At 36.1% G+C, this 16,859-nt stretch overlaps 1 protein-coding gene across 1 annotated transcript; it reads left to right on the top strand.

The window, feature by feature from the left end:
* Window positions 1-1,738: 1,738 nt before the first annotated feature.
* LOC131398930 (aldo-keto reductase family 1 member C23-like protein) lies at window positions 1,739-15,363 on the top strand. The gene is made up of 9 exons (XM_058532851.1): window positions 1,739-1,828; window positions 3,798-3,965; window positions 4,811-4,927; window positions 6,236-6,313; window positions 6,764-6,886; window positions 9,711-9,820; window positions 10,696-10,861; window positions 13,562-13,644; window positions 15,321-15,363. Exons 1-9 carry the CDS (start codon window positions 1,745-1,747, stop codon window positions 15,361-15,363), a joined length of 972 nt encoding a protein of 323 aa, XP_058388834.1. The 5' UTR covers window positions 1,739-1,744.
* Window positions 15,364-16,859: the final 1,496 nt, after the last annotated feature.

Raw genomic sequence — 16,859 nt, 5'->3', positions numbered from 1 at the left:
GCAACAGATGTTAGCTCAGAGCTAATCTTCCTCACCAAAAAAAATAATAATAATAATAACAGGCTGAATTCAAGCTAATAAACATTATAATAAATAATAGCATTGATATATATAAAGTAAAAATATAAAAATTATAAGGATTAATCTACAGAATACAATGCTGAAATAAATACAGAAACAAAATTGTAATAAGGTGCTTTAACTCATCTCTTTCAGACCTTGACAAATTAGATAGACAAAAAATAAGTTATGATTCTGAGATTTTGAATAATATATTTAATAAGATTGATGATAGGTAGCTAACTAGCTGGATAGACGGGTAAATAGATTAGTAAATATATGTTTCTATTCTGAATATAGAGACTATATCTTATTTTCAAGCCCCCATGAGACATTTACAAAAATTGTTAGTACGATAGGCCACAAAGAAAATGATTAAAAAAAAAAATAAAGATAAGTAATAAATAACTCCCAGGTTCTTACCTTATTTGTTGAACTAGAGACAGCAGGCTTCACGGCCACATCAGATTTCACTTGGGGGTCTACGCACTAACTTTGATTGGTTTACAGGCCTCTTTTATAAGATTTCCAAAGGAGGGGCAAGGGTGGGTAAAAACATGATGAAATTTCCTACCATTTTGAATCTGTTTTTTTCCTAGCTGGGTGTTCACTTTGTTGCTGTAGATCTTTGACTATTTCCCAGAGCTCCTGTAAGGTTATTTCAGCTAGTTTATGGCTGTTTCCTTATGTTTCCATGGGAGAACTCAGGGTTTCCTTGTTCACCATTTTGCTAACATCACTCTATGTGTTCATTTTTAAATGACTTCATAATATTCCCTTGTCTCAACTCATCATAATTTCTCTAACTCTTCCCAAGTTTATTTTAATTTAAGTTGTTTCCAGTTTTTTCTCTCATGAATAATGTTGAGCAAGATAACAAATTATATAAAATATTCACCAGTTTTTTTGTTAGTTACATCAGGATAGTTTTCTAAAAGTTATATAACCAGGTGAAACATATAAATACTCTGAGATTCTGTTTGTATACTGCAAGTGATATCTAAAAACTGTTAAAAGTTAACTCCAATAATGACCTTGCTGGAATGTCTTTTTTGAGTAGCCTTTTCAGGATTGCATCCTTATTAGGATGGAATATTCTTTATATAAAGCAAAGAACGAAGAACGAAAAATAATTTTGCTAATGGTAAAGACAAAAAGACAAATTTTATTTCAATTTGAAGTTTTAATTCTTTCTTAAGGATCAACTTTTTGAAAAATGTTAATCATTCCTCTAAATTGTGTGTGTCTGTGTGTGGTGTAAGATAGTTAATTGTTTCAAATGATGTATAATCAAGAAGAAGCTTCATCCTTGCAAGAAATAAAAAAGAGATTAGTACCTGGAGGTTTCTAGTCTAATATACGATCAATAATTATTCAGCAATTCTCTTGGAATAATTTACTAATGTATGTGGGTCCTGAAGGAAAAATTTGCTTGTGCAAGAAAGTAATGATTTCTTTATTACTATACAATAGTTCATTATGGTTCCTCATGATAATAAAGAAGCAAGTTAACTGGTTCCAACTCTCTTCTCACTCCATAGCTTCCTGCTTTAACTTTGCTCCTCCTACAATCCATTTAATAACAGTTGGACAGTGGACTTGGGTGTTACCCTCCTATTATTCATATAACCCGTGAGAGCAGAAGAATAAAACAGAGTTGGCTTAGACAGAGGAACAACAGACAATGGATCCCAAAGTCCGGCGTGTGGAACTAAATGATGGACATTTCATTCCTGTACTGGGATTTGGCACCTATGAACCTGAAGAGGTAACAGTGGTGGTCTTGGGATTGAGGATTCAAAAGAAAATAGCACTAGGATGAGTGGAGGTAGACTTGGGTTGTCAAGTCATGGAGTTCTTGTGTGATTCTTAAAGGCTCACTTCGTGCTTGTAACCAGGCTAGAACCATTCCTTACACAAAGACAGAAGTATTCAATGTTCACTCTGTATCAGGGTACAACCCTGTGGACACTGACAGTTTCTTCTGGGTTTTCCTCCCGGTACCATCTATTTCCCAGTTTGGCAAAAGAGATGAAACTCAGCAGTCAAGAACACTAACAATCAGTTGCTTTGCTTTGAGGGTGATTAATTGGGAGTGGTTTAGCTGTATATTTACGGAATTGAAAAAATCTTTCCTCCCACCAAAACATTATCCATAGAGATATTTGTGTAAAAGGTTCCAGAGATGAAATGAATGAAAAATGATGGGAAAGAGTTGCTGTTCTTCTGTGGGGTAGTCTGCTGAGTGCCAGGCAATAGGTACTCCACCTTTAGATTCCCTTGTACTTCTCCTTCTGCTTGGGAATTTATCTGGAATGGAAAATATAATATCATTTGAGGGAATAAGCTACAGTCTCCAGGGCAAGGTTTCAATTCTTCATCTTTGTTATTACGTTTAATTGAAGCAAATAGGTACAGTTGGACCTTGGACAGAGGGAGGAGCGAAGTGAAAAGTCACTAGACTGGAAGCCAGAAATTTGCCTTCCAATTTTGTCTTTAGACTAGCTGTGTGACAAAGGAGTAGTACTTAAACTTTGAGTCTCACTTCTTTATCTATAAAACAGAAGGAAATATTCAAAGAGATGTTTTGGAGACAGATGACATGACTTCTTTGCTTTGTAGTGGAAAGTGGGATGGAGGGGAGAGAAGGATCAAGGATACCACTGAAGCTTTGCCTTTGGTAAACCTCTGAATTTCCATACACCTAAAGAGAGAACACAACCAGCAGAGGGCAATTAGACCAAATATCTAGTTCATAGCAACATCAATAAATAAAGAAAGCTTCAGAAATACTTAAAAACAAATGGAATATTATTCAGCCTTTAAACAGAAGGAAATCCTGCCATTTGCAATCACATGGATGAATGTGGATGACATCAGGTCAAGTGAAATAAGCCAGACACAGAAAGACAACTACTGCATGATTCCACTTATATATGGAATCTAAAAAAGTCAAACTCATAGAAGCAGAGTAGAAGAGTGGTGACCAGGGTCTGAGGGAGGGGGCAGTGGGGAAAATGAGGAGATTTTGGTCAAAAAGTACAAACTTTCACTTGTAAGATGAATAAGTTCTGGAGAAAAAATGTACAGCATGGAGACTATACTTAATAATAACATATTCTTGAGATTTCCTAAGAGAAGAGACCTTAAGTGTTCTCAGCTGGACACAAAGAAGTTAACTATGTGATGTGATGTGTATTTTAATTTGCCTAATTGTGCTAATCATTTCACAATGTATATATGTATGAATACATCGTCTTGTAAGACAAATATAAATTTTTTAATTATGCACTATTTTTCTTTAGCATGTTCTGTGTGACTACACTGGCAAAGGACTCTTAGAAGCAACGACCTTGTTTTTTGCGACTTTGTTCCATGTATCTTTTCAGTTTGTTGATTTTGCTTAGTAATGTCTCACAATATAAAACACATCCATGGCTACAACTATATGATGAGTCCTGTGAGTTCTTTCAGCAAATCACTGAATCTAGGGATGATGATGGGGACATTCGGTGCTAGTGATCAACCAGTGATTACCCAAGATTGAAGGAGTTTTGGGGATGCCCAAAGTTCTTTACTTGCCAGGAAAAAAACAGGCAAATTGCCATGGGTTCATCACCACACATACAGAATTAGCCTAAGACTTGAGGAAAAGTGACTTGGGAAGATCAAGGGTGTGCCTTAGCTCTCTCTCAATAATGTGGAAATTCAGCTACTACCTTTTGTTGCTCATCTAGGTTCCTAAGAGCACAACTCTGGAGGCCACTAAATTAGCTATTGGTGCTGGGTTCCGCCATATCGATTGTGCTTATGCATACAATAATGAAAAAGAGGTTGGGCTGGCTATCCGAAGCAAAATTGAAGATGGCACTGTGAAGAGAAAAGACGTATTCTACACTTCAAAGGTGCTGTGTATGTGGTGTGTGTGCGTGCACATGTGGGAACACGATTGTGTGGAGGTGACAATTACATGATAGGACCAGCAGGTGTTTGGTGAATTGTGCTTATTGGTACCAATTACTTCACACATTTTCATGTATTAAATTTAAGATGAAAAGATGATGGGTTTCGCATCATTGCTTTGTTCAAATTTTATAATTTTAATGTCACTTTACTTTTCTGAGTCACAGAATATATCAGTGTGATTTAGCATAGACTATTGAATCAGACAGAACTGTGATTGGATTATAGCTTTCCCTATCATCAATGTGACTCACCACAATTTCTTAACATTCTGAATTTCACTTCTTATGTCTATCAACAAGAGAAAGCAATATAAGAGGCACTTTGTGTATTAAACAAGATATAGCCAAAGTGTCTTGAATTATGCACAGCACAGATTAATACGTTCAAAGCATTTTTTTCTATATAATTATATAAACAAAAAGGATGCTAGTTATTCCCCATAGGATTGAACATTTGATAGAATTAGGCTATTTTTTTAATTGCTTTGTAAACTCCATCAAACAGAATTCAGATAGGGGCAAGATTATTATTTGATAACACTTTTTATCTCTTGGGTCATCTCCTTCCATGGTTAGTAGATGTACTGTAGATAAATGCAAACAAATAATATAGTTTCTATGGGTAAGGCAGATCAAAAGGGAACCCAAGAAGGAAAAAAGTATTTTTCCTATGTGGTCATTCAGTTTCAAACCAGTAGAAAATGTCTAATTATTAAGTGAATCAAGAAAAACAAAACTGACTGAAGTGTTAATCCAACACAACTTCCATTCTTTAACGTCTGCAGCTTTGGATCACTTTCCTTCGACCAGAGTTGGTCCGACCAGCCTTGGAAAAGTCTCTGAAAAATCTTCAACTGGACTATGTTGATCTGTACATTATTCACTTTCCAATGGCTCTGAAGGTTAGCAATTTACGTGATTATACATATTTTACTTCTTGTGTCAGAATGTCCGTCAACTTGTATGGAGAGTTGAATTAAGAATTTCCTTAGAAGGATGTAGGGATTATTACAGTAGAGAAGAATCCCCAAAATAATAAGTCCTGGTTAGTTTTTTATGCAAATTTTTTGAATCCTTAAATTTCTTTCCATGCCTCCAAGTGAAAAAAAGTCAACAATCTCAAATCCTCAGCCTCAAAAACTTGAGGAAATAAAAATATGCATGTTCAACATGCAGTCCTGACTATGATTCCTGAGTCTCTTGGGGATGCCTCAAACACAGAGTTTCATACATCTGTCGTGAGCAATGAAACTGCCTTACACTTGGGCGTAATAAGTTTGTCTCCTCTCACCATTTCAAGCTGACAGCAGGTTTGGTGGTGCTCCCTCTGGGTGGATCTGAAACTAGCAGCCTTCAGGGGGACTTGTGAGACCTTGCCTACCCCATTGGCTATCTTCACAATGGAATTTTGTAGACTGCTCTTAGCCATTAATGATTGTGTTATGTAGAATTCTTGATTTCAAATTATAGAAAGCTAGTCAAGCTTTCCTATGCAAAAGAGTTTATTATATAAACAGGAATATGTAAAGGGGAAGTCCAAGTCATGGATAAATTTAAGGATTTAGAATGGTCACCAGAATTATCTCCTTTTCCCTCTGAGTTAACTTTGCATTAGTAAAGGTTTGCTGTACTTTTGTCACAACATTTTCATTGGCGACAAATATGGCCTTGGGACATTCAAGGTTTATGGTCGTTAACACTTGAGTGTGTCTCTGGATCTTCCAGCATCCATATTAATCCTTAAGAGAACCTTGAACAACCCTCTTTGGTTCACGTGCCTGCCCTTGGACCATTGAATGTTCTGAGGGATAAAGAAACCTGATTGTCTAGCCTGGGTCAAGATTGTAATGGTTATTCTAGAAATAAGGCCATGTAACTTACTGTCATTCACAGTGCAAGGGAGGCCTTTTGCAAGATGAAAGTATAGGGGTCAGATAAGTGTAACATAAGTCACTACAAGTCCCCTTTAGGACGTAGGAAAATGGTATTTATTCAAACATATGAGAGTGTAAAAGATTAGAGCAAGCTTGTCTCCTAAAGACATTGCTTACAACTCCACATGCGAATCACTTTGTAAATATTAGTATCTAGAATGTTACACCACCTACCTCATGGAGGTTTAGTCTCCTGGCCCCAGATATCCCTGGCAGCCTGGCTAAGTGTGGAGAAATTATTTTGTGACATCATTAAAATAACTGTTTCTATTCCAGCCAGGGGAAGAACTTTTTCCAACAGATGAACATGGAAAAGCAATATTTGACACAGTGGATCTCTGTGCCACGTGGGAGGTGAGTGCTTGGAGGAGAGAGCTCAGAGGAGAAAGACAGAAGAAGGGGATTCTGGTTCATTTCTTCCACTTATGAGAATGGGCTATACACCTTCGGCTTCAGCAATTCATAAATTTTAAAAGAACGAGTCTGCTGTAGTGGTGTGGAGGAAATCATTACTGAAATGTTTATAGAGAGAAATGGAGCAGAAGAGTTCAGGACGACGAACATAGGCATCTCTTTCTTTCAATGTGTAATACTCTCTCACATTTTTCTAAGGAGAATACAGTAATTCTTATTCTTGCTGTCACTACATTCTTTCCCTGTTTAATTTACTACTTTTTCTCTTTTTTGTTCATGCCAATTGGCTTGGTTTCTTGACATTTGTTCCTTTTAATAGATTTTTCTTTCATTTATTCTTGATCTATAGCCAATTACACAAGTGATTCTTCACCACCCCTTCCTCCCCAGGCCATGGAGAAGTGTAAGGATGCAGGACTGACCAAGTCCATCGGGGTGTCCAACTTTAACCGCAGGCAGCTGGAGAAGATCCTGAACAAGCCAGGGCTCAAGTACAAGCCTGTCTGCAACCAGGTGAGCACCCCTGACCTCCTCTCCTTTCTGTTCTTCATCTCCTTCTTCTTGCACTACTGCCAGATGTCTATTTGGCTTCCCTTCCTTTTCATCCCACCTTTTTGGAATAGAAGATTCTATATAACAGAGCCTCTGTCTAGATGGGCATCAATAGAACCCATAATTGTATCTCTTTTTGTAAAGTCCTAGTGAAAAAAGTGGCAAGACCTTAGTGCTAAGTTGTCAATAAGAATTTAGGGAAGCTAAAGGAGTTGGTGGAGGTTTAGAATAGTTACCCAGACCTCAGAGGGAAAGGTACATTTCCCTGATCTATAAAAGACGTCCAGAGATGGGATGGGTGAAAGTGATTTGGAGGGAATTGTGTACAGCAGGGAAGGTCATGAAAATACATAATGGGTAGCAAATAAGGAATGAGTGAAAATAAGATGAGGTAGGTGTCAGGGGTTTGTGTGGAGTTTGGACGCCTGAAATGCACCAAGATGTACTTCATCTTGGTATCTCTGATTTCAGGGGTCTTTGAATAGGGAGCATAGATACAAGAAAAAACAACTGGAGACTATGAAAGTCATCCAGGCTAGAGGGATGGTTTATGGTGATACCGATGGAGAAAATCAACACTGTGGAACATTTGCAGGAATACAGAGCATACCTTTTGATTTACTCAGTCTTAGTCTGGTTATCTCCTCGATTTCTACCCTTAAATGAACTGTTTAGACACATTATTCTATGTCTGGTTCTGTGCACTGACTTTTCCTTTGTTCTATTTTTATTTTATTACGGTAAGAACAGTTGACATGAAATCTACCATCTTAACAAATTTCAAGTATGAAGTACAATACAATACAGCATTGTTAGCTATAGGGACAGTGTTATATAGCAGATCTGTAGAACTTATTCGTTTTGTATAGTTGAGACTTCATGCCCACAATTATCAGCTTCCAAATTCTCCCTCCTCCCAGCCCCTGGCGACCACCATTCTGCTCTCTGATTCTGTGAGTTTGAATATCTTAGATTCCTCATATAACTTGTATCATGTGGTATTTGTCCTTCTGTGAATGTCATATTTCGTTTACCATAATGTCCTCAATGTATAAGTTTGAGTCAAGAAGTAAGAGTCTTCGACTGGAAAATGTGGCCTATAAAATTCAAGAATTTGACATATCTTGTTATAGCACTATTTTATCTTCAATTAAATGTTAAAAAATTCATGTGATTCTAGCATTAGTTTTACTCTCAATTTTTATTATGAAAATTTTCAGACATTCAGAGAAGTTAAGCATATGATGGAGGTCATCCATGTTTTCCCTCCTATGTTGAAAAATTTTCACATTTTGCCACATTGCCAAATATATGTGTATACATGTGTGGATCTATCCACACACATATACATAATATTTTGCTGACCCTCTTCAAAGTTAGCTGTAGACATGACAATTCTCCCCTGCAGAACTCAGAAATGGTCTCAGAAATTGTGATGGTCTAATGTCCAATCCATATTCAATCCTCTGTATGGTTTTCCAAGTGTCTTTTATAGATCTTCTTTTCTAATCAGGAGCCAACTGTGTTTCACATATTACTTTCCTTCTTCTTTCTTAAGCTTTCTTAACCAAGAATGGTTAATCAACCATTTTTCTTTCAACATGACAGCCGGCAGGATTTGTTGAATATTCTGGATTTATCTGATTGTTATCTTGTGATGTTAATTAACTTGTTTCTCTATTCCCAGTTTCTGTAAATTAGAAGTTAGATATGAATGCTTTATGACATTAAGGTTAAACATTTTTGGCAAGAAAATGTCCTTTGCATGCTGTGTCCCTCAAATTGCTCTCCAGTATGAAACACGTCGTGACAAGTTTTCCCAATATGAGAGATGTTAGTTTTGTTCTCGTGGCTAGACTAGTGGTAGGCAAGTATTTTCTTTGTAAATGTATATTTTCCCCTTTGAAATTACCTAGAAATCTGTTGTGTGATAACTGTCATCAGTGGAAGTCATATTGCCTCTAAGTTTTCACATAGTAGTTGAGTAGCCATGAATGACTTTACTGTGAATTAGTTATTTCATTGGGATTTGTAAATAATTATTTTCAATTTTAAACACTCTTTTATAATTTTTTACCTGACATTTTATTGTACACAGAAAACTCCAGTATCAAGTCAGGATAAACTACAATTATTCCTATAAGGCTGGGCAAGAGCTTAATTCCTTCCTTTTAATTATCAATGTTCTGAGAAAGAAGTTACTGTAATAATCACCATCAGTAGAACAAAGATTTTTCTTCTCTGTCTCAGTCTTTGTATCTCTTTTTCATCACTATGGACTGTTGGATTTTTATTTACTCTATGTGTTATAATTGCTTTTAGTCACTATTCCCTTTGATGCTCAAATCTACCTAATGTCACCAGTGGGATCCCCATCACACTGTTTCTTTTGTCTTTTAGACATCCCTTCATAAGTCTTTTAGGAATTTCTTTCTTTCTGGCACAATTTGATGTCCAAGGCTCAAACAGCTCTTCTCCTGTCCCAGATTGGGAATTAGCCATGTCTCCTTGTAGTGTACAATTGTATTGAGTAACCAAGATTCCATCTAAAGAGTCGCTTGTTCTCAGGAATGCCATTTATTCTTTCTTTTTTTATCCTTTTAAAGGAACAAATATATAATATTTATATTCTTTAAAAAAATCATTACTTGGTGTTGATATTTCTAGTTTAAATTTAATATTACACAGCTTTTTATTGAGATTTTTTTCTCCTATTAACCTTTCCCTTTCATATTAATATTGGTATTTAATATGTCTGACACTCTTCTATCTTGGAATTCTACAGGTCGAATGTCATCCTTATCTCAACCAGAGCAAACTGTTGGATTTCTGCAAGTCAAAAGATATTGTCCTAGTTGCCTATAGTGCTTTGGGATCCCAACGTCCAAAACAGTGGTAATGAAGACAACAGGGAGTTTACCGAAAACATTATTTTTTTAAAATTTTTAGTGATGCAATACTTAGTTTTCTGGACATCACTCTCAACTGGTTTGGAGGAAAGAGGGGAGGGACAGAAGAAATCCTTCTCCTTTACCATCCCATCACCCAGCCAATGCTTTTACATTATATGTGTCTGGTTGTAGATTAATGAATAACAAATGTCTGCATTAAAATCTATATATAATCCAATAATTGAGACAAAAGACATAGGTTAAGTCATGATTTAGAAACTTACTAACTAATTAAGACATTATAGTAACAGACTCTCTAGGCCTCTCTTACTTTATGTCTAAAAGAAGGATAATAATATGCAACTCTCAGTTTATCACGAGAGAAAAAATTACAATCTGAAACATTTTTGTAAACTTCTGTTGAAAGATTGTAGTCTATAAGTAATGATAAAATGAATAGTTCTCATTTGGGGACTGTTCAATTTTTGTCAATATCTTAGAAAAGTGAAAATAAAAACAATCCTATTCTTTTCCTTTCTCTTTCTCCTCTCATATTCTGTTCTTAGTTTGAGGGCTATGATCAGAGAAGAAAAACAGCCACTGAGAAGTAGTAAGAAAAACTCCATGATTTGGAAACACAGGGTTTTGTAAACATAGATTGCTGGGTGCCACACCTGAATTTCTGAATCAGTTGGTCTTGGGTGAGGTCATGGAATTTGCCTTCCTAACAAGATCCCAGATGATACTGATGCTTCTGATACAGGGACCACCTTTGGAGAAGCACTGATCTAGAGTGGACCTATTGAATCTGTTTGAGAATCCTCCTAACAAACTGAATACTGAGTCTCAGTTCTTCAGCATTTCTGCATTTCCTTCCAGGGTAGACCAGAGCTCCCCGGTTCTCTTGGATGATCCAGTTCTTAGTGCCATGGCAAAAAAGTACGAGCAAACTCCAGCACTGATTGCCCTTCGCTACCAGCTACAGCGTGGGGTTGTGGTCCTGGCCAAGAGTTACAATGAGAAGCGGATCAAAGAGAATATGCAGGTGATGAGTGAGGCTGTGGTCATAGGGCTTCTAAATAATATCCTTCACCTGTGTTCTTCTTTGTAAGGTTCTCAAGACATTTTGATCCCAGATGAGTTACCTGTTATTTCCCATGCATGTGTGCCTTATGTGTGTTCCCACCAGTTGTCTCCTACTGGGCAGCAGGAGAGGCAGCACGGTGGAGTGGAATTCATATTAGACAGAAAAAAGAGATTTTTGTTCCAGTATGAGGTCTGCAATATGCTCTGTACCTCTGTGCAAGTGAATCTCATTTTCTTCATTCTAAAATGAGGGAATTGGATTATGTGGTTTTCTTAGTCTATTTGGGATGCTATAACAAAATACCACATCCTGGGTGTCTTATGAACAACACAAATTTATTTTTCACAGTTCTAGAGGCTGGAAGTCTGATATCAAGGTGCCAGCGTGTTTGGGTGAGGGTTTTCTTCTAGGTCGCAGACTTCTTGTTGTATCTTAAAAGTGTAGAAGAATCAAGGGTGCTTTTTAAGGTCGTTTTTATGAGGGCATTAATCTCGTTCAAGAGGGCTCCATCATCATGACCTAATCACGACTCAAAAGCTCCACAGTCTAACACCATCACAGTGGGGGTTAGATTTGGAACACATGATTTTGGAGACATGCAAACATTCAGACTGTAGCAGTGATTTTCAGTCTCCAAATCACTGTGCTTTTAGTTTGCATTTCCCTGAACAGTAATGTAGTTTCATTTTCATGTATTTATTCTCCTTTAGTTTCCACTTTTGTGAAGTGCCTGTTTAAATATTTATTAATTTTAACTAAGTCATATGTATATTTTTTATGTCTGGGAGACCATTATTATACCATTAGTTATAGATGCCAAAAAAACTATCCCCAATTTAGAGGTTTACTACCAACGCCATTTATTTAGCTCATAAGTCCATGGGTTGACAATTAGCCTGGGCTCAACTAAGCAATTCTCTTCTTGGCTGGGATCTCTCATGTACTTGCAGCTAAATGCACAGCAACCAGGCCGTTCTGCTTTAGGGGTTGATTTGGCTGTTGTTAGTGGCGCATAACCACTGTTCCATATAATTTTTCATATAGTTGGCTAGACTATAGTCTACTAGCCTGTTTTCATCTCATCACAGTGGCATGATTCCAAGGAGGTGAGTGGATACTTGCAAAGACTTTTCATGTGCAGGCTCAGAATGGACTCAACACTGCTTATGGCAAATTTTGTTGTCCATTGCAAATTAAATGCCAGGCCAGATTCAAGGAGTAGAGAATCTTGCAAATGTATTTTTGTCTTCTCATTCAAATTTGGGTCTCTACTACACCTGGAAGTGATTTTTTAATATAATGTAATAATGGACCCAAATAGGTATACATTTAAATGAAAATACAAATCTCCATATTTTCCCCCAGATTTTCATTGTCTTTTCTGTCATGTATGAAATGAGACTCAGTCCATTTCTGGGTTTTCTCTTCTATTCAACTACTTATTTTTCTGTACTAAGTGTAGTGGTAAATAAGTCTTGCTTTTGAGAATGGTAATTTTTTTTCTTCATTCCTTTTTCTTTGTTAAGAATGTCTTGACTATTCTTGACTAGTTGTTCTTTTATGTAAAATATAGTTTCACATTAACTTTCAGAAAAAAGAAGTGTGTATGTTTTTGGTTCATATTGCATTAAAACTGTAGATGAATTTGGAGAAAACTGACTTCTTTACATTATTGAGACCTCCAATCCGTGATTATAATATGGGGTTCTAATTACTTTGGTGTTCTTTATATATTTTTAATAAATTACATAAATTCTCCAAAAATACATTTACATAGTTCTTTTATTAGATTTATTCATAGATAACTGTTAAAATAGATATCCTTTTGATAACTTTTTCCTAACATTTTATTGTGAGGATTTTCAAATGTACAGGAAAGTTGAAAGAGTAATGCACTAAATGCATTATTTAGGTTCATCGATTGTTATATTCTTGACATTTTGCCTACTACCTATGTATCGATGGGTCGATCTATCTATCTATCTAGCTAACTAGCTAGCTAGCTAGCTAGCTATTAATCTCTCTCTCCAACTTCTCTATGTGTCACTATCTTGGAGTATTATTGCGCATTGATGGATTTATTTGGTTCAACATATTAGCCACTATTGACATTCTTTTTGACTCTTAAAATGTATCATATTTCAACAGTGACATCAAGTTTAAGCCAGTTACTGTGTCTTTTGAACATAATGTCATTAGTGTTTGGAGAATTATTCATTTAAATTATCTTGAAAAAATTTTTTTTCACATTCTAACTATTCATTGATGAGTTACAGAAATCTATCTGTATTCATCAAAATTACTAAATTATGTGTTGTATTTTTAATTTTATTTCTAAATTTTTCTGCATTTGCTAAGTATATGACTCTATCTCTTCGAATAATGACAGCTTCGTTCCCTCACTTTTGAAAAGATCTTCTTTTTGTCTGTAGTCTTGTACGGTTTCAATATATTATATCTAGGGATGTATTTCTATTTAATTTTTGCCTGATACTTGTTACCATTTGAGTATTTTCCTTGATGTCTTTAAAAACTTTTGGAAACTTCTAAGACATTCTGAGTATTGCCTATGCTCCATTCAGTTTGATTTGCTTGAATTTCCCAGACAGGCAACTATGTTATCTAAAAATTATAAAAATCTTTCCACTTCTGTGATAGGTTTTTGAATTCCAGTTGACTTCAGAGGACATGAAAGTCCTAGACGGCCTAAACAGAAATCTTCGATATGGACGTTTTCACATGTAAGTGACTTTGATGGATATGTTTGCCTCAATTTATTTTCTGATAATAAGTGTATGATGATTGTTAAAATTTAACTCAATGCCAGGAAGACAGAGGTCAGTTTGAGTCAGGGATGAGACTGAATCTTTCTGGAATCTCATCCCAGACTCACTCCTGAGCTTTGCTCACTGACACAACAACAGGGAGAGTAGATCATGGTAGGCTTGAACTTACACACATACATCCTGCCCTCATCACTCCACAACCCTTTCCAAGAAGCTCGATTCATTGCTGAATCTACATCTTCTGCGTAGGCCTCCCATTTCTACAACAATCTAGTGGACATAGACTGTGGATATCACCAGTGTAGCCTAATTCAATGTTTCCCAATCTATGGTTATCATCTTGTTCTCCAAATTTCTCAATTCTTTATCAGTTAAAGAATTCTCCATCAAGCTTGTGGTCCATGCCAGAAATGCCTGTCTCCCCCAAATCAAATCTTCGTGAGATGCTGCCAAGGTTATGTCCTTCATAAATTTCCAAATCTCACCCTTTGTTTTCATTGTATGTTTGTTCAGGAACAAAATACTGCATTTCCTTCTGGAAAGGCTGGCCTTGTGGTAAAAATAGGAATTCTTGGTTTAGATTTTCTGAAATATGGAGATCTCAATGCAGATGACAAAATTTTTAAGAGAGATATAAACCAAAGAAAGTTGTGTACACAAAAGCACAACTGTTGGAGAGAATTTGTAGCCATAAATGATCTTTAGTATTCCCATGCTTTAAGGTTCTGGAATTTTGAGAAAAGACTTTCATCATAAATGAGAGAAATGGAGGAATGCACATTCCTTCTGCCTGTGAAAATTTTAATTCATGATAGTAATAAATGTGATAATGTATGGAAATGTGTTAGCATAAGGGAAAGTTGTGAATTCTCAAATGTTGGTAGATATATTTTTATCATTGCTAATATATTTATTAATATAGAGACAAATGAAGAATAAAGTAGGGAAATAATGCAGAGAGAAAGAGAGAATAATAAACAGTCATTTTTCCAAGAAATTAGATATTTTAAAAAGAATACATTATTTTATATCACTTTCTATTTTGGGTTATTACTAAATAGAGATCTCTCTACTCTACAGTAAGCTCTTGGGAATTGGGGGCCAATTTTTATGTGACATTTTATCCATTTCTGAATCTAACTGGACATATTGTATGTGGTGGGCAGTTAGTATCTAATTAATAGATTTTAAAAAATGGAAGTGAAATTGCATTCTGTAACGTGTGTCACCCTTAAGTATGTTTTAGTGCCAAGAATGTGGCTGGACATGTCCTGTTCAAAAAAAGCAGAATCAGTCTCTTCTTCCACTGAGGATTTGAAATAAGAAAGCAGAGTCTATCTTGTTGCTTTATTGACAGATGTAGCTAGGGAGAATTACATATTTGAATATTTGACTCTGCATCTTCTGTGTATTAAGTTCTGGGAAAGGAATACTATTCAAATAATTTAATTAATATTATTTTTTTAAATTATTATAAAGTCATGTTTGTGAAAGAAATAAATGAAGATTCCATACCCAGTCAGGAAATAAAAGGTTTAAGTTTACCCTAATGACAGCTTCATAAAATTCACCTCTCACCACCTCAGAAACAGTCATTGAACTCATATATGCATTGTTTCTTCTCCTTTTAGTGCTGTTGACCACCCTGAGTATCCATTTTCTGATGAATATTAACATGGACCCCTTTGTCCTGACTTCTACGAGAAGACCTGTGTGTGGATAGTGAGGAGGGAAATGTCTCAGATGTTGGTGATCTGACACATCTGTATGGGTTCTACCCACGCTGCTTAGAAACTCATACTGAGGAAGAGTTAAGCCCATAGATCAGGAAGGAAAGGCATTCAATTTTTGTCAGTTTCTGTAAAAATTAAAGATTTTTTCCCTAAAGTCTCTTGCCTACTCCAGTCTCTGTTTTATATATTCTCTTTCCTTCTGACACATTAGATCCAAAAACTGATTTGACTAGAGTTTGGGGGGTGGTGCTGGAATGGAATACTATAATGGAAATTTTATAGACATTTCTGGAGTGAGGTGGGTAAAGTTTTCAGTCTCTAGGGAAGTAGTAGTAATTAGCAGGTATTTATCAGTCAGTGTTCCTTTAGCCATTTGAGGAATTGGAGGACACACTGCACGTGGTCTGGAAGGTGAGGTACATATTGCATGGATGACCAGTAATGCATAGATCCCCTTTCAGAAGCTCAGGGAATCATCGTTCTAGAAAATCTCAGAATGACGCATCCCGTGGCAGTGTTGACCCAGGAGATTGGCGAGGATCCAGCCTGGAAGGATGATTAGGACTCAGATATACAGAAAATTTAGGAGGAGGAAGTTGAACACTTATCTGTTTGGGAATCTTTAGAAAATGCTTCTTTGGTACTTCTCTCCTGCACATAAAAAGAAACCTTCCAAAGTATTTTGCCAAAGGGCCAGAGCTGAGAGTCAGGACTGGACTGCCACATGTTACCATGGAACAGTAATGAGCTTGCTGAGTTATAGTTGGGCAGGAATTCAAAGAAACAACTGACCGATCAAATCACTCTGAACATTAACTCCATATTTTCTCAGGTTCAAAGACATACTAATTTGCTATAGTTGATCCTTTTAAATATTTCAAACACAAAGCAAGGCATACTTACAAAAACAAAACACAAAATCTTCCTAAGCCATTAAATATTTTCTGTCAAGCCAGCCTAACATGATGAATACACTTAGTAATTCCAATTCTCCTAAATTTTCAAACACTGTTTCAAAATATATGCACGCAAAATAGCACAACCCTTACAGCATTTGTTGACATTTACAAACTTCTTTTATAAAAATGGTACAATTATTTTCTACAATTTTTAGGGTAGTAACTCAATCATGTACTTCAAAGAACCAAATTTTCATCTCTGACCACTTTGTTAAAATTTGAGACACTCATGGACCAAAACAGGAACAATCACAGAACTTTGAGGCTGACAGTTGTTCAGGACTTGGGTACACTTTCGAACACCTATACCTGCAACTGTTGCTTCCTCTCCTGACCACATTCGTCTGTCATAACCACTGGGCTTTCTATAGCCGTGCTTCAGCTGGGACCAAACCAACAAGCTGTGCAACCCACAGTCTTTCTGAAAATGATTCATCCATTAATTTAGAGGAGGTCATATATGTTCTCAGATTTTAGT

Source organism: Diceros bicornis, chromosome 36 (assembly GCF_020826845.1).
Source record: "Diceros bicornis minor isolate mBicDic1 chromosome 36, mDicBic1.mat.cur, whole genome shotgun sequence".
NCBI lineage: Eukaryota > Metazoa > Chordata > Mammalia > Perissodactyla > Rhinocerotidae > Diceros > Diceros bicornis.
Note: the sequence above shows the minus strand (reverse complement) of the source record. Positions and strands in the feature narration are given on the sequence as shown.

Coding starts and splice junctions, on each gene's coding strand:
- LOC131398930 (XM_058532851.1), top strand. CDS start 1,745: ATGGATCCCAAAGTCCGGCGTGTGGAACTAAATGATGGACATTTCATT. Junction 6,314..6,763: donor ATCTCTGTGCCACGTGGGAG/GTGAGTGCTTGG, acceptor CTTCCTCCCCAG/GCCATGGAGAAGTGTAAGGA. Junction 10,862..13,561: donor GGATCAAAGAGAATATGCAG/GTGATGAGTGAG, acceptor CTTCTGTGATAG/GTTTTTGAATTCCAGTTGAC.